The sequence below is a fragment of the Hyperolius riggenbachi genome, chromosome 2 (assembly GCF_040937935.1).
Source record: "Hyperolius riggenbachi isolate aHypRig1 chromosome 2, aHypRig1.pri, whole genome shotgun sequence".
NCBI lineage: Eukaryota > Metazoa > Chordata > Amphibia > Anura > Hyperoliidae > Hyperolius > Hyperolius riggenbachi.
In genome coordinates this window covers 544,369,185-544,390,706 of record NC_090647.1, presented here as the reverse complement: position 1 = coordinate 544,390,706, position 21,522 = coordinate 544,369,185, and the positions used below count along the sequence as shown (strand labels likewise).

Genomic DNA, 21,522 nt, shown 5'->3' with positions numbered 1-21,522 from the left:
CTGGCCCGACAGTGCGCGCGGCGATCAGTGGCACCTCCTCTCCTTAACTCCCCCTCCTAGTGCCAGATTTTCCTGATCGCGTCATTACACACGACCGGCACTAAGGAAGAGTGAGGGAGAAGAGAGGTCTCTGATCTCTGCTGGCTCCCAGGATCAGGTGAGACACGCAATCAGTTGGGGGGACACGGAGGACACCGGAGACAAAGGGGGACATAGACACAGGAGACAAAGGGGGACACGGAGGACACAGTAGACAAAGGAGGACATGGGACAAGACACAAAGGAGGATGGAGGATGACACGGAGGACAAAAGACAACACAGGAGACAAAGATGTACACAAAGTGGGTCGAACGAGGATACAAAGGACGAACGAAAAGATGGATGGAGGAGGACAAAGGAGGACACTAAGGGAGATGAGAGGACAAAGGAGGACACAAAGGGAGATGAGAGGACAAAGGAGGACACAAAAGGGGGGGGAGGAGAGGAGGATACAGGGACAAATAACGGCATGGGGACACAAAAATGGAATGGAGGACGACACAGGACAAACAAGGACACCGTGAACCATAAAGGGGGGATGAAGGAGCACACAGGAAAAATGGGGATACCGGTGCACAAATGGGCGCAGAGGACAACACGGGACAAAGGAGGACACACGGGGACTGAGGACGACACAGGACAATGCGCAAAGTAACAACTCTTTGCTTTTATCTGCCATGCAAGGTATTCTTTCAGTGTAAATTAACTTGCATCTGGTTAATCTTTTCTCCCTGCACTGCTTGTCACATGACTGCAGAATGCCATTCATTCTTTGTTTAGCAGCATTAACATGAAGCGCCCATCCCCAATTCCTCCAACTCCTAGGAGAGGAGTGTGATGCTACAACAAAGGGCTTGAAAACCTTTTGAAAAGATATGAGATATGCTTAAATAAAGGAAATTATTATGGAGGAAAATATTTTGAAGATTCATTGCCTAAAATAATACAAATAAAATGTTTCTTTAATTGAAAATGGCTATTTCCACTTGACTCCACGACAGGTCCACCAGGAGACTGGACCGCCCATCCCTGGGACAGGAAGAACAGACAAAGGTTATTTTAATAATAATAGGAACAAGAATAGACAGCATTTGTGCGGATTCGAAAATAAATGGGGTCCATACATGGTGGCATTAGCTGAACCTCATATTGGGATAGCTGGATAAAGTACTCTAGACTAGCCAAATGAGGTGCGTTTAGATGTTCCAATGCGTGCCAATACGGTTGTGTTCGGCATAGCTCATTGACTCTTTCTACTTTAATTTAAAAGAGACTGTCCTAAGAAAAAAGTCCCCTGGGGGGTACTTACCTTGGGCGGGGGAAGCCTCAGGGTCACAATGAGGCTTCCCCTTCCCTGTAGCTGCAGGCAATCCAGCGCTGGCTCCCTTGAATCGTCCTGCAATCCTGGCTCGACAAACCTTGATATATTTACCTTCCCTGACTCCAGCAGGTGGTGCTGTTGCGGCTCTCAGCACGGAACTAGACGGAAATAGCCGATTCCAGTCGGGTCCACTCTTCTGCGCAGGAGATTTGCGCCTGTGCAGTAGAGCAGACCAACAGAGATTGGCTATTTTCGAGCGGAGAGCCACTACTACGCCTGCACTGGAGCCGGAAAGGTAAATATTTACATCCCCGCTGTTCGGAGGGGCACAGCGAGACCACCGTGGGACACAGGAGGATGGGGGAAGCCTTGATCAGATCCATAGGCTTCCCCCAACCAAGGTCAGTACCCCCCAGGGGATTGTTTTTAGTTACAGATTCTCTTTAATAATATTTTACACAATTTGAAAGAAAATGTTCCTTTTTTTTTCACTTTGGTCCCTGATGGCTTACATTTTTTCCTCTTCTGTTTGGTAACAGGGTTGTTTGAAAGGCAAAAATGCCCCAGAGGAAGGCACTGTAATTTCCTCCACGTCTTCAGGAACCCAACAAATGAATTCTGGGATGCTGACAGAGACCTAAATATTTCTTCAGATCGGAATAACTCTTCTGATCGCCGAGAGAAGTCGGCACGACACGATGGTTATGTTCTTCCCAGGAGATTCCTTAGCCCTAATCAGGACAGCAGGAGAAATGGGGACTCGAGCAGGAAGAAGGGCAACCAACACAAAAACAAGAAGAAGCATCGCTCACGTAGATCAAGAAGCAGAGAGAAAAGATCACGCAGCAGGGGCAGAAAAAAACGCAAGCGCAAAAGTCGAAGTGCATCCCGGTCTAGAAGTCCAAACAAGAGAGGCAGAAGTCGTTCAAGATCCAGAGGCAGGAGAAGCAAAAGTCGGTCTAGATCCAAAAGCCAAGGTAGGAAGGCAAGCCGCTCCAGAAGCAGGGGAAGAAGGGACAAGGCTCGCTCTAGATCCAGAGGCAGGAAGCGGAAGAATCGGTCCAGAAGCAGAGACAGGAAGAGCAGGAGTAGATCGAGAAACAGAGTCAAAAAGAGTAAGAGTCGTTCCAGAAGCAGAGACAGGAAGAGCAAAAGTGGATCCAGAAGCAGAGACAAAAAGAGTAAGAGTCGGTCCAGATCCAGAAGCAGAGACAAAAAGAGTAAGACTCATTCCAGATCCAGAAGCAGAGACAGGAAAAGCAAAAGTGGATCCAGAAGCAGAGACAAAACGAGTAAGAGTCGTTCCAGATCCAGAAGCAGAGACAGGAAGAGCAAAAGTGGATCCAGAAGCAGAGACAGGAAGAGCAAAAGTGGATCTAGAAGCAGAGACAGGAAGAGCAAAAGTGGATCTAGAAGCAGAGACAGGAAGAGCAAAAGTGGATCCAGAAGCAGAGACAAAAAGAATAAGAGCCGTTCCAGATCCAGAAGTAAAGACAGGAAGAGCAAGAGTGGATCCACAAATAGAGACAGAAAGAGTAAGAGTCGTTCCAGATCCAGAAGCAGGGGAAGAAGGGACAAGGTATGCTCTATATCCAGAGGCAGGAAGAGGAAGAGTCGGTCTACAAGCAGAGACAGGAAGAGCAAAAGTGGATCCAGAAGCAGAGACAAAAAGAGTAAGAGTCGCTCTAGATCAAAAAGCAAAGACAGGAAGAGTAAGAGTGGATCCACAAATAGAGACAGAGAGAGTAGGAGTCACTCTAGATCGAGAAGCAAAGACAGGATAGCAAAAGTCGCTCCAGAAGCCGAAGCAGAAGTGGTTCAAGATCCAAGTGTTGAGGAAAATTTCACTATGGAAGCCTAGAAACATGCCAAGGTATGCTAATTTTACTGTGACCAGACTCACATTTTACAGAGCATAAACCCTATTAAACTGCCATAGCACAATCAGTGCTGGGGGTTTGGCACTTGCAGGTGAGCAGAGTAAAGTAGACCTTACCTTGCTGTAGGAACTTTTTCAAACAAACGACAATCCAGATTGCACTGAAACGTGGATAGGGAATGGAATGTTCTCCACTTCCATTAGGCTGTATAGGCGTCCTAATGGGTCTCAAATCTCTTGAAGTAGAGCTGGAGAGCTCTCTCTCTAGAGTGGTCCTATCATCTGATCATCAAGACATGACCGTCTTCCAGCCCACTCTCCACTGTCATCTTATAAAGAAATGACCTCCTACAGCAGGTAAGTCCTGCAAAGTTCTACATACCGGGAAGTGCCAAACCCCTTACACCAGTGTTCCCCCAACCCTGCCTTCAAGGTTCAGCAACAGTACATGTTTTGTGGAAATCCACAGAGGTAGTTACCGTATTTTTCGGAATATAAGACACACTTTTTCTTCCCCAAAAATGAGGGGGAAAAGTGGGTGCGTCTTGTATTCCTAAGATGCGGTAAATGTGGCCCCGGAATAACGGATCCTTTTGCCACGATCCTCTCTTCCTCGTCTGGCTCACTTGCGCTCCTCTTCAGCTGCAGTCTCCGTCTCTCTTCATCCCAGGATGTCTTGTCATTCAATGTCTGGTCTTCAGAGCTTCAGCTGCCTGCACTCCTCTTCGCTGCAGTCTTCGTATAGACTGCAGCCTTGCGATATACATGTGCTGCCTCTGCCATCCTTCCTAGTTACAGCGTCCTCCCCCGACGTCCTCCCTAGTTACAGCGTCCTCCCGCGATGTCCTTCCTAATTACAGTGCCTCTGACTTCATGCGCACACGTGCGCCGCAGATCAACCAGCAGAGGGCACTGTAACTAGGAAGTACGTCTGACGAAGACGCTGTAACTAGGGAGGACATCGGGGGAGGACGCTGTAACTAGGAAGGATGGCGGCGGCAGCACGTGTATATCGCAAGGCTGTAGTCTATACGAAGACTGCAGCAAAGAGGAGCGCGGGAAGCTGGGGCTCTGAAGACCTTCACAGTGACTGACAAGACGTCCTGGGATGAAGAGAGAAGGTGACTGCAGCTGAAGAGGAGCGCAGCAGCTGGGACCCTGAAGACCTGCATCTTGAATGACGGGGCGCCCTCTGATGAAGAAAGCCAGATGGGGGAGGAGAGAATCGTGGCAACAGGATCAGGTGAGATGTGTCATCAGGGTTTAGCCAGTGTAGTGTATTTGGTGGTGGCAGAAGGGGTTGGTTAGTGTAGTGTAGTGTAGTGTAGTAGGTGTAACAGCAGGGGTTAGTTAGTGAAGTGTAGTGTAGTGGGGGCAGCAGGGGGAAGTGAATTGTAGTGTGGTGTAGATGGGCAGTGTATCTTAGATAGTGACAGTTTAGGGAGAAAAGATCCATAAGACCAGGGCTGTGGAGTCGGAGTTGGAGTCGAGGAGTCGGGGCCATTTTGGTTACCCAGAGTCGGAGTTGGAGTCGTGATTTCATAAACTGAGGAGTCGGAGTTGGAGTCAGAAGATTTTTTACCGACTCCACAGCCCTGCATATATTTAGCAACTAGGCTGCGCTGTCCACAACGGTCATACAATTACTATAACAAATTATTTAACAGGTTGTATGAAAGTTTTTTCCCATACAATGTCCACATGCTTCAATGGGATCGCTGTCACACTTTTCCAAAGGGTAATATCAATACAATTGCTGGACTGCACTCTCCAATTCCTATAACAACACAAAATTGCACATAGCGTGACTCTGTTTATACATATTCAAACCACCCGTGCTTCAGTGATCAAAGTGCAACACACGTGCCCGCACACTCCTTCTCTGAATCTGCTCACCGGATCTTTGCCACCTCAAACAACAGGTGGATCTAGCGTTTGTATAAATATCCACAAGGCACTTTCTTTCTTAGATCTTCATCTTTTCTTTAATGTAAAACATCCTGAATAAAACACATAAAAGCACAATAGTGTAATCCTGTTTAAAAATTTTAGCCACAATGCCCGCACACCAATGCGCACTCACATAGTGCTTTCTTGAAAACTAGCACATCAAAGCCTTAACAGCAAGGTCTGCCCGGCACCTGAGTAGATGGATGAGCGGCGTCCCGACTCCTCGTCCCTCCGCGGCGAACCAGCTGCTTAAGCGACGCTTGAAACTCCCTCTCCGAGCTCACAGTACAATTCCGGTATGGTGACGTCAGACGCGCTGGACGTGGCTCCGCCCTACGCGTTTCGACCAATCGGTCTCATCAGGGGCTGACGTCACCAGCGCGTCAACGTCCCTTTATACTAATAGACCCCTCCTCCAGACTGTGATTGGATCTCCAGCCCATAGATATGGGCTTCGGCAAAATGGATACCGCTATAATGCGGTGCTTACTAATTCGTCATTAGGCGGAAGCCCATACTCAGGCGGACATTGCTGTTTTACATCATTGCTTACAGTAATCCATTTTAATAACATTACTGGGTTACACTAATATAAAATAAAATTAAAATGATCAAGTAAAGTGCATATGTTATTCCTAGATATCAATCCGATAATTCCTCTGTTTCCATCTTGTGGTGAAATAAGGAACTCTAATCTCTATTTGATCTACGCTCCAATATATCTCCTGTGTGATACTATGCCAATGTGTGCCCTAAAACCACTAACCCACATTTATTGTTATACCCCCCTTCCTCTCTCTCATCACTCCCCTCCCATAGATTACAAATCATTATTAATGTAGCAGTTTAAATCAAACTCAATCCTCCCGGGTGCATAGTTTTCAAGTTGTAAATCCACTTCCCTTCAGCCTTTGATATCTCCCTAACCAAACTCGATCCCCTCCATTTCTTCACATATTTTTCTATTCCCATAAACCTCATGAGACTGGGGTTGGACCCATGTTTCAGTCTGAAATGATTCGATACACTATGTGTCTGGAGTCCCTTTGAAATGTTATAAATATGCTGTCCAATGCGTTTGTGAAGTGCCCTCGTGGTTCTGCCCACATACTCCATCCCACAAGGGCACCACAATATATACACTACACCCGCACTATTGCAGGTAATACACTGCTTAATGTCCCATGTGGCCCCCGTGTTCCTAGAGGTTATTTCCCTCCCCCTGACTGGTTTGGCCTCCCTGCAGCCCCTACATGGGAAGAAACCCTTCTGTCCTAGAAGGTCCCCAGTCAATGTTACAGGGGGTTCTATGTAACTGGTTACCAGTCTTGACTTAAGGTTAGGGGCCCTCCTATAGATGAAACTCGTTTTTTTTGGTAGTGTCCTCCCAAGGGCATTGTTCAGCTGCAGTATGTTCCAATGTTTCTTGACAATGTTTTCTATATCTCGATGCTGACTATTAAAGTCCAGCAATAAATCAAATTCTCCTGCCTGTTTTCCAGGTCCAGCCCTATCCTCCAGTAATTCCTCTCTATTCATGGCTGCTACCCTCTCTACTTCTAGTTCCAATTCTCTCATATTATATCCCTTTTCATAAAATCTCTGCACCAGTACCCCACTTTGTTTCCTAAAATCCTGCAGTTCCGACGGATTCTCATAAATTGGCCTCTAGGTATATTGTTTAGCCACCTGTTGTGATGGCAGCTGTCTCTGGGAATATATCCATTTTTATCAGTCGGTTTAAAAAAAGTATTAGTGCATAATTTATTCTCCTGTATATAGATATTTAAATCCAAAAAGTCAACTTTCCCCTCATCAATTTTTACGGTTATCTTTACTTCTGGCCAGTGTCTGTTAATTTCCTCACAAAAAACCTCCAGTTCGCTTCTAGGACCTCTCCAGATGAAAAATAGATCGTCGATAAAACGATTCCATGCCACTATATTTTCGCCCCCCCTCAAGCGTAGGACCTCTTGTTCCCATACCCCCATATACAGGTTAGCTACGCTTGGTGCGAATTTCGCCCCCATAGCACAGCCAGTCCGTTGCACATAGTAATCCCCCTGATACCAAAAATAATTATGTGAAAGACAGTACTGTAGTATTTCCACCAGGAATGCTATTTGGGTTTCCTTAAGGTTTCCTCCCTGTTGGAGGGCTTCCTTAACAATTTGTACACCTTTTTGATGGGGTATTACTGTGTACATGGATGTAACATCCCCTGTTACCATCAGGTCCCCCGGTTCCACCTTTATATTTCTAATTCTTTGTAAGAGATGTTTCGTATCCCTCAAAAGGTAGGGTAACTTGGCTACTTCCGGTTGCAAGAATAAATCTATGTACTCTCCTAATCTTTGTGTGAGGGATCCCATCCCACTTACTATGGGTCTTCCTGGTGGATTCTCTGTATCCTTGTGTATCTTTGGATTAAAGTAGATAACTGGTATGCGGGGGTTCGTGGGGAGTAAATATTTTAGCTCATCTGTGGATAATATTTCCTCCTTCTCTCCTTCAAGTAATTTGACCTTTAGAGAATTCTTAAATTCAGCGGTGGGATTTTTTCTCAAGATTTTATAAGTTGCTTCATCACTGAGAATACTGGTCATTTCATTTTTATATTGCTCCTTATTCATGATGACCAGACCCCCCCCCCCCCCCTTTGTCCGCGGGCTTTAGGATAAGATTTTTCTCCTGAACTAATGTTTTAATTTGTTCTCCATATCGCTTACTATTCCTCTGTTTTTTAACTTCTAGGGTTTCCAGGTCAGTTAACACAGCTCTCTTGAAAGTCTCTATAGTGCCCCCTTTAGTTTGGTCTTGTGGGTTAAATAGTGATCTATTTTTTAATTTTGTGTGCACATATTCCTGTGACACTTCTTTATCTCTCGTGATTGATCCCTGCTTGTTTAAAAAATACTTTTTTATGTTTAGGGTCCTAACATATTTATTTATCCCCAAATAGGTCTCAAATTTATTTAATGTTTTGGGTGGGGCAAAGTTGAGGCCTTTGTCCAACAAGGACAATTGTTCATTATTAAGGGGTACCCCACTGATATTAAAAATCCCTCCCCCTTTTTGTCTCATCTTAGCCTGTTGCTTCCTCCCCCCCCCCTTTTTCCTCGTCTCCTCCTCCCCAATCGTTCTCGTTTTGTGTATACCGTTGGTCCCATATTTCTCTCTGGTCCAGTCCTAAAAAATGTTCATCATAATCACCCTGATCCTCAGCCTCTTCCAATCCTTGATATCTGTTCCTTAAAGGGACCTCCCCATAATTGTCAATTTCCCCCTGTCCAACAGGATGTCTCTGTCTTAAATTGTGGGTAATCCCTGGTCTATCATATCCCCCCCCTTGATGTTGGATTTCCTCTCCTAATTGGGCTCCTCTGCGGGACTGTTTGCCAGTTTCGGTCACCTGATGTCTCCCATCTATCATGAGTCCAATTATTCCGTCGTAATTTTATGGGTTCTTTTGGTTTATTTACACCCCTAGGGTTAGGATTAGGATTTGGTGATTGTATTGGCTGCTCCCTATTGGGTGGATTTACAGTCTGGTTCTGGTGGTTCTGTCCTGTATTCTCCTGGTCATTTTTATGGTCATTTTTATCAGGGGCGTCCGGTTTTTTTTAACACTAATTGCCATTTATATGCTTTATTGCTTTTATATTCTGTCCAGTCATTTATAAATCTCTTTTGCCTCACTTCCACTACCTCTCTCTCATTTTTTGTCAGCTTAGATACCATTTGTTCCATTTCTTTCTTATATATTTCCTTGTCCTTGTATGGTTCCATATTGACTTTGATCTCATCAATTTGTTTCTCAATCTTATCTAGGCGCTGTTGTTTCCGTTTAACCAGAATTCTCAGTAAGTCCACACCACTTTTGTTCAGAAATTCCCCTAACTCCTTATCATTGGCATCACTATTTTCTCCATCATTTGCCAATATGTCCCATCTGTACCTCCTCGGGACCAAATCCTCCTCTATATATCTATTATAGCTGGCTATATCCCACCAGACCACTTGCTCTTTGGTCACGAGGCTGTACAGGTTCTTAAAATTAGTCTCCATTGTCTCAACCCTTTGACGCGCTGGTGACGTCAGCCCCTGATGAGACCGATTGGTCAAAACGCGTAGGGCGGAGCCACGTCCAGCGCGTCTGACGTCACCATACCGGAATTGTACTGTGAGCTCGGAGAGGGAGTTTCAAGCGTCGCTTAAGCAGCTGGTTCGCCGCGGAGGGACGGGGAGTCGGGACGCCGCTCATTCATCTACTCAGGTGCCGGGCAGACCTTGCTGTTAAGGCTTTGATGTGCTAGTTTTCAAGAAAGCACTATGTGAGTGCGCATTGGTGTGCGGGCATTGTGGCTAAAATTTTTAAACAGGATTACACTATTGTGCTTTTATGTGTTTTATTGAGGATGTTTTACATTAAAGAAAAGATGAAGATCTAAGAAAGAAAGTGCCTTGTGGATATTTATACAAACGCTAGATCCACCTGTTGTTTGAGGTGGCAAAGATCCGGTGAGAAGATTCAGAGAAGGAGTGTGCGGGCACGTGTGTTGCACTTTGATCACTGAAGCACGGGTGGTTTGAATATGTATAAACAGAGTCACGCTATGTGCAATTTTGTGTTGTTATAGGAATTGGAGAGCGCAGTCCAGCAATTGTATTGACACAGCCCTGCATAAGACGCCCCTGCACCATAGATGCACCTAGGATTAGTTTCTTTTTTTTTTCCTCTGATTTTTGCGTCTTATATGCCGGTACGGTAATCGGCTCTACTGAGACACTAATTACCTCACCTGTGCATGGTTGCGGTTTTCTGCAAAACATGCACTGTTGGTGGGCCTTGAGGGGACAGAGTTGGGGAACTGTGCCTTACACGGTCCTCACAGTTGAGGGTTTTACTGACCGATTGTGAGGCGAATACTCACAGAAAAGAGCTGCTGGTGTCAGAGTTCTATGACAGTGCTGAGCTAGTCAGTACTAGCTCTGATCTTCTAAAGACGGGGTTCCAACTATGGGTGTGACTATATTAGCGGAGTGTCCAGTTCATTAACCTTTCAGCAGTCTTCACTAAGTTGTGATATGCTCCAGGGGAGGGTTGAAGTTTGCTCATCTAATAGTTGAGAGGTTTTTACCATTTTTTTTTTCTTCGTGCTTAGAAAGACCAAGGGCAAAAGGAGGAGGGGCAGCAGAGAATGAGATGGTTAGATAGTATCATGAAAGCAACAAATATCAGCTTGGACAAGCTTCCAGAGGCAGTGGAGGGGCCCAGAGGCAGTGGAGGGGCCCGGCATGCTGTTGTGTCGCAAAGAGTGGGATTCAACTGAATAGCGACTATTTTGAATTTGCTGGATCAATCATCATCTCCTGACATTTGCACTGATTTCTGTGCATAGTAAATCCAGAATGCAACTCTTCGCTTCCAGGTTAAAGGGAACCTAAACTGAGAAGGATGTGGATTTTTCCTTTTAAAATAATACCAGTTGCCTGACTCTCCTGCTGATCCTGTGTCTCTAATACTTTTAGTCACAGCCCCTGAACAAGCATGCAGATCAGGTGCTCTGACTGAAGTCAGACTGGATTAGCTGCATGCTTGTTTCAGGTGTGTGATTCAGCCACTACTGCAGCCAAAGAGATCAGCAGGACTGACAAGCAACTGGTATTGTTTAAAAGGAAACATCCATATCGCACTCAGCTTAGGTTCCCTTTAAATGTTACAGCATTATCCCATTCAGGCCACATCTGACCCTTCAGGGCACTTGTCGAGGCCTCTTTTAAAGTGAGTTTAGTCTGTCTAATTCCCCCTTATCTGTGATTAAGCACAAGCTGAAATTTGATCCCTCACTTGTGTCAGCTGGCTGCCTCGACAGAGCAACTAATTGGTAAACACAGGATGCTAACCCTATGTCTGCTTTGGCGAAAGCAGGAAGTAGACAAACTGCAGATTTATTGCAGGATTTGTATCAACTTTAACAAAGAAACGGTTTTCTTTAAAAGTTGTTTGTTGCTTATCTTTTAAAGCAGAGAGGAAGTTCTTAGTTTAGGTCCGCTTTAAAGTGCTTGTCCAGGAAGGAGTTAAGCCCATTTTCCCTGGCCTTTGGAGAGATGGTGAGCGGAAGCCCCCAGCACACTGCCTTCTGCTGGCAGCCGGGGGGCGCTGTGTGCAGCCACAGCCCTCATCTATCATTACCGCTGTAGAGGTGGACTGCTCGTTAGGAGAGTCGCCGCCTCAGATGATCCTGAAACTGAGCAGGTATCTATGGCAACACCTCCCCTAACTGCGATCTGTCTCAGCCAGGCAGATCAGAGAGCAGCTCCGACTTCAGACTTGTCTCTGCTCTGCGGGAGCCGGTAATGAGCCGGGGGCCGCAAATCACTGAGGAGGGAGATAAAGGCCTTCTGGGTAATATCTGCCACAGGAGTGATACCGAGCTCTGTAAATGTTATACTTACAAAACTCTATGCTTTAAAGTGAACCTAAACTGCCCCCCCCCCCCCCCAAAAAAAAGTTTCACTTACCTGGGGCTTCTACTAGCCCCCTGCAGCCACCCTGTTCCCGCGCCGGGACAAACCAATCCTCCGGTCCCCTGCAGCCAGTTCTGGTGATTGGCCTGTCGATGGTCGCTGTGCCTGTGCTGCCCTGGCCAAGTATTTCCTCGATCCCGATTTTTTTTAATTTTTTTTTTTGGGGGGGGGGGGGGGGGGGGAGGTTGGGGGTTCAGTTTAGGTTAACTTTAAGGACAGCTTGTGAATGCATGAGGCAGAGTTGTCCTTTTCGATGAAAATAAGTGTATAAATTGCTTCCAAAATTGTTGGCTTGAGGTCATTGATGCCCATTTGCCAAAATAAACTAAATATGTATTTCTTCCAACTCCAAAATACTGGTCATGTGAACAGATTTTTCTAAAACTACTGTATATAGGTGCTTTGGAAGTGTCCTCGTTTGCTTTGTGGTGCAATTCCATCCCGCAGGTGATGTTTGTTAACTCACACATCGGAAATCTGTGTAGGTTTACAGCTGTCACTACATTAAGCTGGGAATACAGGCTCGATTCTGAGCTGATAAGATGGTTAGATAGGCCCGGTGCACACCAAAGCCCGCTAGCAGATCCGCAAAATGCTAGCAGATTTTGAAACGATTTTTCTTCTTTTCCTGTAGCGTTTCAGCTAGCGGTTTGCGGTTTTGTGTAGCGGTTTTGGTGTAGTAGATTTCATGTATTGTTACAGTAAAGCTGTTACTGAACAGCTACTGTAACAAAAACGCCTGCAAAACCGCTCTGAACTGGCGTTTTTCAGAGCGGTTTGCGTTTTTCCTATACTTAACATTGAGGCAGAAACGCATCCGCAATCCAAAATCTGCAGCAGCCCGGTAGTATGCGTTTCTGCAAAACGCCTCCCGCTCTGGTGTGCACCAGCCCATTGAAATACATTGACCAAGCATTTCCACATCCGCAATCGGATCTGAAAACGCGTCCGACCCGCTCTGGTGTGCACTAGGCCATAGATCATTTCCGACATGTCAGATCACCGTTCGATCGTTCTGCCGCTCGATTTGTCATTGAAGTGAATTGAAAAAAAGAGAAGAAAAAGGAGTGGAAGATAAGAGAATTGAGCGGTGAATATGATCGGGTGCAGAATCGACCTGTGTATTCCCAGCATTACAGAAGAGGACAGATCTCTCTATCAGTGGGCGTGTCTGGTAGTTGAACGTCAATAAACTCCAGGAACCGGGGAAAGAAAAAACGGAGTACACTAAGAGCGTGTAGTACTTAAAGGACATCCGAGGTGAAAATAAACTGATGAAATAAACAATTGTACCTTTCCGCCTCCTAAAAATTACTTTTGTTTTTAAGATAACTTAGTTTTATTTTATAATTTAAATCTAGTTTTTAAATTTTTACTGTCATGTGTACTGTACATACACATGTCTATCTCATCATGTCACCTCGGTAACCCAGGATTGCACTTCATCCCAATCAGTAGCTGATACCCCCCTTTCCCACCAGAAATCTTTACCTTTTTTTTAAATAGATCAGGGGGCTCTGTATGGCTGATATTGTGGTGAAACCCCTCTCACAATGTGATGTCAGCACCAGGGTCCTGACAGTTTCCTGTCTGAACCTCGTTGCATTGTGGGAAATAATGGCTTTTTCCAACTACCAAGCAAGCAATATCTCCCTCTGTGCATAGAACTCTCAGTAACGAACATTCCGTAAAGATCCGTAAAGATCACCTGGCAGAACTGAAGATGTCACCACCAGTGATCAATGTCAGAATGTAAATCAGGGAGAGGAAAGATTTTATAATGGACAAACACTGATTACCTAATCTGTAAATGAATGTTGTAAAAAACAAAAAAAAACACAATTTTAGTTGTGTTTTTTTTTTTTTTACAATTTTTAGAATCACTTAGCGGCCAAAATGCTGCGATTTATACAGATCACAAACACTTGGAGCTCATATGGCGTTATGGCTGGTCTATTGGAGTTTAAAGGGGCACAATGGCGAAAAATTGTAAAATTTAAAATATGTGCAAACAAAGACAAATAAGAAGTATGTTTTTTTCCAGAGTAAAATGAGCCATACATTACTTTCTCCTATGTTGCTGTCACTTACAGTAGGTAATAGAAATCTGACAGAAGCTACAGGTTTTGGACTAGTCCATCTCGTCATGGGGGATTCTCGGGCATTTATTTTCAAAAGCAAGTAGTGAATGGTAGTTGCTCTGTCCAACTGCCAAAAAACTGTGCAGTGAGCAGGGAAGCTGGCCAACATCATTGTTTAAATCCTTTTTAGGGAATATATAAAGAATATAAGCCTTGCTGAGAATCCCCTATAAAGAGATGGACTAGTCCAAAACCTGTTGGTTCTGTCAGATATCTGGGGGGGCTCAGCGCATCTCTGATTGGAGGCCATTCGGAGGCGGCCTGGTGTTGCGCTGATCCACCTTTTGCGCAATTTTCAATTTTATTTGATTAGCCGCACCCAGGCTATGCATATACATAGGTTAGGATTTAGTTAGTGTTAGGCCCCTCCCATGGAGGATTGACTTCTTCGCAGTGGGAGGGACAAGTACTTAATAGGTTGCATGCAAGCTGTTACAGGAAACCAACATCCTCCAGTGGTAGACAGGTCATGTGTATGCTCAGTGTGTATTTTATCCCATAAGTGGGGCTTGCACTCTTTTGCAGGTAGGCATTTGCCTGTTTTTAAGTAGCGCTGCTCATTTCCTTGCTCTGTCAGATATCTACTACCTACTGTAAGTGACAGAACATATGAGAAAAGTAATTTATGGCTCATTTTACTGTAGAAGAAATGTACCTCTTATTTGTCTATGCTTGCACAAATTTTAAAATTTTTCGCCATAGTGCCCCTTTAAGGCGAAATCTAACAGTAGTTCAGCTGCAGGGTTTTATGCAGGCACCTGTATCCCAGTACAGCAAGGACACCGGCAGGGACAGCCTTGTGTCGGATACATGTACTTGACTCAGCCGAAAAAGCACCCCCCCCAGATGCAGCAGTAAACACCAGGCCTCCTGCCGCTATCTTCTATCCCCCTTTAGCTCATAGCGACTTTCAGGTAGGGTTGCAGCGGTATACCGCGGTAATCATACTATGCTTCTGACTCCAGGAGCATGGTATGATTACCATGCACAATGATACCGCGGTATACCGCTACAACCCTACTTTCAGGCATCCTCCATGTACGGCTCCTGGTGTCACCTGACCCTTGTCTGGTCACATGACTTGCCAGGAGCTACAGGAATGTTAGAAGACAGCGCTGGACACTCGGTGAGTATTTTATGCCCTGCAAACCCCACCAAAAAAAACCTCACAGCACAGTCTCAATTATCCCCTCAGGTATGCCGGTTAGGTGAGACTTCTGGTTGCCTCAGTTCCGGATAATGGGGAACTCTGCTGTATATGTATATATTTTTTCTTCTCCCAGGATATGCTCTCTTCCATTCTTGCCATTTGGCTTTATTCACACGACTCCTGGATTGTATTCTGCTTCGCTGCTGCGTTACATTGTTATTCAGGAAGCCTTTGTATCAGGTTTGATTACCCTTTTTCTCCTTTTTTACTCTTTGAGGTTCCTTAAGGACACATTTTTTCCCCCATCGGTGTAATTGTTACATTAAAGCAGGCTTCCAGCTGTTACCGTGTTGACTACAGACAATAGGAAAGCACTGCTTTTTCAGGTTTACCTCACTAAGTATGTGCTGTAGAGCTTCATCGTGGATTACACAGGGACTCTTTGATTCCCGCAGTTTTAATGTTAAAGGAAACTTATGTTTTCTTCTCATAAACTTGCTACAAAGATGGATGCTTTGTGGAAAGGTAGATGCTGCACAGATGTTTTGCAACTGAATGTTACATATTCCAATTCCCAGCCAGCTAATAATATCCAGAAATGGAAACCGGTTGCACCTCTTTGCAGCTTCCGTTGGGAGTACTGTTGCCATGCAACTGTGCAGACACTCCCACCTTGCTGCAGGAGTAGTGAGCTGCACATAGCAGTAGCTTTTTTTTTTTTTTTTACCAGAATTGACCACTTGCACTAATCCATTGAATGGTAGAAAAATGGGAGCTTCTCTGGCAAATTCAGTATGAAATCCTGGAAAATGACTGGGCCTAGCTGATTATGCATTTTGTTAGCACACTTGGTGGCTCATCAAAAGAAGGACATTTGACCTACCGCATAGGAGGTCCTGATACAGAGATCTCTGGGGTGGGAGGAAGCACTTATAAAAAAAATTGTTAAAATAATCAATCTTAACTAAAGTGAGGGGAAGGGTATATAGAAAAAAATAAATACTTGACACTTAAAAGTATGTGTTTTACCTGCTTCCTCAAGACACGGTCACATTGGCCTCAATTCACTAAGATTATCTCCTGTCTTTAATAACTCTTCTAGAGTTGTTACCATAGTGATAAGGCATGTAGTATTCAGGAAACATTTTACCTCAGGCAAACCTAAAGTTAACTCTTCTGTCTTTAAGTTAACTCTCCAATCCTTAAAATAACTTCAGAGTTAGACAGGCTGTTAATTAATTGCATGTGAAAATAACTACAGAGGAGGTAAATTAACTACAGAGGAGGTAAATTAACTACAGAGGAGGTAACTTAACTACAGAGGAGGTAACTTAACTACAGAGGGGGTAAATTAACTACAGAAGAGGTAATGTAAGGAATGAAGAGATAAGATAACTCTCTCACTGTGTGGAGGTAAGTTTTCTCTTGCCTTATTATCTCCAGCATGATCTTAGTGAATTGAGGCCAATGTCTTTTAACAGAACAACAGGAACTTGGAATGCTTATTAGAGGTTGTCTGGCTCATTGCTGAGTTACATATATTTAGCTCAACACAGCCTCTAATAGGTGCTTTAATTCCATGGTGTTCTGCTCAGAGACACGTTTCGCAGGTCTTACAAGCTTCTTGGGGACAAGGTCATGATCCTGACGAAGCTGGTAAAATCTGCAAAACGTGTTGTTATTTTAAGGGTCCATTCACAGTTAAAATCGCAAAATGCTAGCCCTTAGTGCTAGCGTTTTTTGTTAGTCATTTTAGCACGATTAGCTCGGTAAAAATCACTGGACACTTCCGTGCTTTCAGAGCGATCACGGTCGGTGCTTTATAAGCACTGTACTGCGATCATTTCAGAATCTCCTCAAAACTGCTGCAGGTAATGCGTTTGTAATTGGCGCTGATCGCTAAACGCCCACAACCGGTGCCAATCGCAGCAGTGAAAACACTGCCATAGGATAGCAAAGCACTAACGCTTTAAAAAGCACTAGCGCTTTAGTGATTAGCATATGTATTGCACTGTCCACATTTAGATTTTAGTGATTTTTCTATGGAAAAAAAAAGAGAAAATCCTTCTTAGGTTTTTTCATTTTGACTGTGGCTATCTTGAAGCCAATCCTGACATAATTTCCTCCCTTACTCTATTCCTACCCAGCTCTGCAGTAGAAAGTGCATTGTCTCAGCATGAGAAATATTGGCCAATCAGAGAGGAACAGAGGTGTGGGAAGGAAAGAGGATTTAGCCAATCAGGCTGCATTAGTTAAGTCTGAGGGGAAAGTAAACAAGAAAAATAAAAACCCAGCATGCCCTGCAACTTCCTGTGCAGCAGATGTACCAAATAACAGCCAGGGAAACTGGGGAATGATGTTTTATGGAGAAAAAAAGTGATTTTTAACTTTTGGATTGCCTGGTTAGCATCCTTATTGGCAGGTAAAAATAAAGAATTGATTTTTGATTTTATGCCCGACAGTTACACTTAAATACTACGCTATATTGGCACATCTTCGGTCTGTTCTTTCTTTCCCGGTTCCTGGAGCTTATTGAAGTTCATCTTCCGGACACATTCACTGATACAGAGATCTGTCCTCAGTAATCTACTGTAATTTAGTGACTGCTGTAAACCTACACCGATCTCCCATGTGTAAGGCTCGGTTCACACTCTGTTTTCCGCAGCCTATAAACAGGTATGTTGTGTATAGGATTAGGTCACACATGCACGTTTACAATGGATCTGCAGTCTGCTGCAGTGAGAGGAATGCAGGCCTGTGCTGTGTACGATGATTACGGACACCGGATGGAAGTCGGAGGTTATACAGTATAATCTCGTTCTAATAAACGCTGATATAGAAGAACTCCGGATCTAGTATAAATGTCCAGGTTCTAGTCAAGCCCCATTATAAGTATATAGGAGTACTGCTTGGTATAGTTACCCCGAATATAATAGAAGTTGTGTTAAAGTAAACCTGTTTTTTGGCCTTGCAATATTTTGTATCCGGCTATAGTGGAAAGTGGGCGGCCGTTGTTGGTGAGTGGGCGGGCTGGCAGCCACTTGTAGCCTCCTCGCTATCTGCACACCAATCTACACACAACTGCAAGGTGTACCTCAAAAGCACCGGCCTGCTGCTGCCTGATCACTGAGGGAATTTCCTGTCATCGGTGTCTCGCTTGTGCATGGCTGCAATGCTACAGTATCATCCAGGCTGCACAGACGTGCACAGAGGAGCACACTATCAGTACTGTACCTGCATCAACTGGTGAGGTATATGTTTCCTGTGTAAGCAGCTGCCTGGTTACTAAGGGAATTGTCTGTCATCTCTGACTTGCTTGTGCATGGCTGCAATGCTACAGCATCATCCAGGCTGCACAGACATGTGGACAGAGCACACTATCAGTACTGTACCTGCATCAACTGGGGAGACCTATGCTTACTGTGCAAGCTGTTGCGTGGTTGTTCGCAAATCCCTGCGTATTGAGCACTGTGCATTTCGACCTAGCTTAGACACTGTCTGTGCTCACCTTGCTGAAGCATTGAAAAGATAAAAATACTCCCAATTATTGACTGAATTAAGATACAGTACTATAGTATACTTTATGTGCTTGAGTATGACCATTTCGAATATAGTACATTTCTGATATAATAAACTACTTTGCCCAGTCCCTTGGAGTTTACTATAGAGTGATTCTACTGTAATAACAATGCCATGTATATGTCCAATGCATCTGCTGTCATGTACACAGCACAAATTATTCATAGTGTTAACTGAGCCTAATTGTACAGTACATATATATACTTGTCATTTTCTTCATGTACTCTTTGTTTGACTTGACTTTATATGAAATCTTCTTTGTAGCTGTGCTTCTAAAGACTACGGTGAGAGGCCTGCGGGTCCATGGCTGTTACCATCCCATGGATTGCGTACCAGTTACTGCTGACAGCTCACAAGAGGCATGCCGGATCCGTGGCTGTTTTCATATGGATTGTATACCAGTTACTGCTGACAGCCCACAAGAGGCCTGCAGGTTCCGTTGCTGTTATCCTATGGATTGTGTACCAGTCAGGGCTGACAGAGGCCTGCCGGATCTGTGGCTGTTATCCTATGGATTGTGTACCAGTCAGGGCTGACAGCCCACAAGAGGCCTGCCGGATCCGCGGCTGTTATCCTATGGATTGTGTACCAGTTACTGCTGACAGCCCACAAGAGGCCTGCCAGCTTCGTGGCCGTTATCCTATGGATTGTGTACCAGTTACTGCTGATCCATGGCTGTTATCTTATGGATTGTGTGCCAGTTACTGCTGACAGCCCACAAGAGGCCTGCCGGATCCGTGGCTGTTATCCCATGGATTGTGTACCAGTTACTGCTGACAGCCCACAAGAGGCCTGCAGGATCCGTGGCTGTTATCCCATGGATTGTGTACCAGTTACTGCTGACAGCCCACAAGAGGCCTGCCGGATCCGTGGCTGTTATCCCATGGATTGTGTACCAGTTACTGCTGACAGCCCACAAGAGGCCTGCAGGATCCGTGGCTGTTATCCCATGGATTGTGTACCAGTTACTGCTGACAGCCCACAAGAGGCCTGCAGGATCCGTGGCTGTTATCCCATGGATTGTGTACCAGTTACTGCTGACAGCTCACAAGAGGCCTGCAGGATCCGTTGCTGTTATCCCATGGATTGTGTACCAGTTATTGCTGACGGCCCACAAGAGGCCTGCTGGATCCGTGGCCGTTATCACCCCATGGGTTGTGTACCAGTCAGTAAAGATGAGCTTGATCAATTTCGTAAAAAGCAAATTTGTCCTGGTGTGTGCAGGGGGCTTGGGCCACGCAGAGGGGGTTTACTCATCTAAGTGGCCAGGTAGCGTAATGGTTAAGGCAGGGAACACACTTGACTTTGTTTTCCGCGCGCGTTTTTCTGCACACTAAGTGTGTTTCCATGCAGGAAAACGCGCACGTTTTTTCACAGCAGCTGATGTAATTGATGCAGAAAACTGCCAAAATGTGCAGAATCAGGATGCAGAATGTCAGTTTTTTTTCTGCGCGCGTACAACACAGTAAGTGTGTACTAGCACATTGATTAACATGAGTTCTCAGTTTTTCTGTGCAGAAAACGCGTACGAAAACAGTCAAGTGTGTTCCCTGCCTAAAGGACAACTGAAGAGAGAGGTATATGGAAGCTGCCATCTTTATTACCTTTTAAGCAATACCAGTTGCCTGGCAGTCCTGCTGATCGTCTGCCTCTTAATACTTTTAGCCATAGACCCTGAACAGGCATGCAACAGATCAGGTGTTTCTGACATTGTCAGATCTGACAAGATCAGCTGCAGGCTGGTTTCTGGTGTTATTCATACACTTCAGCAGTCAAATAGACCAGCAGGATAGCCAGGCAACTGGTTTTGTTTAATAAGCAATAAATATGGCAGCCTCCATATGTCTCTTGCTTCAGTTGTCCTTTAAGGGCTCTGCCTCAGGAGACCTGGGTTTGAATTTCGGCTAATCTCTTCTTGTTCAGTAAGCCAGCTATTCTGTAAGGAGATCCTGGGCAAGACTCTGTAATACTGCCACCGTCTATAGAGCACACCCTAGTGGCTGCAGCTCTGGCACTTTGATTCCGCCAGGAGAAAAGTGTGTTATAAATGTTCTGTGTCTCGTTAGCTGCTGCCTCTCAATGTTGCGCTCCAAGTCGCTCTCCTCATCACCCCGACACTTCCGTCTTCACAGTGGAAGTTCCAGTTCAGAAGGCAGAGTGTGGGGAAGATGGAGGGCGGTGTGAAGGACATCGGCGAGAGGTACTGGCTTAGGGGAGTTAACCCCCCCCCCTCTGTGTAGCTCGAGCCCCCTACATGCACTGAAACAAATTTTGTGAAGTGACTTTTCCTTACAAGCGATGATCAATGATATGCAAATACTTCCCGGTTTATGCAAATATATGCAGCTTGAAATTGGATCCCAACAAGGTTTAAATTGATTGGTCCAATTTCAATCTGCATAAATTCCGAAGTATTTGTATATCATCGATCACCCCTACCAGTCAGTGCCAGCAGGCTGCTGTCACAGAATCAGCTCTGAATTCCATCATCAAGAGTCATGAAAATAACTTGTGTATTACTTTGTATATTTCTCAGGAAATGTAAATAGTGTTAAATAAATTTCTTTTTAAGTTTGTTTTCCACAATATTTTATTGAAAATAAGAGCAAGTTAACCTGCTGAGCGGTCTGGACGAGCTCAGCTCGTCCAACACCGCCAGAGGCTGCCGCTCAGGCCCTGCTGGGCCGATTTTAATGAAATAAAAAGCAGCACACGCAGCCGGCACTTTGCCAGCCGCGTGTGCTGCCTGATCGCCGCTGCAGCGCGGCGATCCGCCGCGTGCAGCGGCGAAAGAGGGTCCCCCCAGCCGCCCGAGCCCAGCGTAGCCGAAACAAACAGTTCCGGCCAGCGCTAAGGGCTGGATCGGAGGCGGCTGACGTCAGGACGTCGGCTGACGTCCATGACGTCACTCCGCTCGTCGCCATGGCGACG

At 45.1% G+C, this 21,522-nt stretch overlaps 1 protein-coding gene across 3 annotated transcripts in view; it reads left to right on the top strand.

Moving 5' to 3' along the window:
• The window catches only part of ZRSR2 (zinc finger CCCH-type, RNA binding motif and serine/arginine rich 2), a 77,791-nt gene extending 56,624 nt beyond the window's left edge, over positions 1-21,167 (top strand). For all 3 annotated transcript variants that reach the window (XM_068270780.1, XM_068270783.1, XM_068270782.1), the window contains 2 exons: positions 1,901-3,234; positions 18,856-21,167. In XM_068270780.1, coding sequence (XP_068126881.1) covers positions 1,901-3,222 — 1,322 coding nt within the window. In that variant the 3' untranslated portion in view covers positions 3,223-3,234; positions 18,856-21,167. The remainder of the gene's footprint in view (positions 1-1,900; positions 3,235-18,855) is intronic.
• The last annotated feature ends 355 nt before the right edge of the window (positions 21,168-21,522 follow it).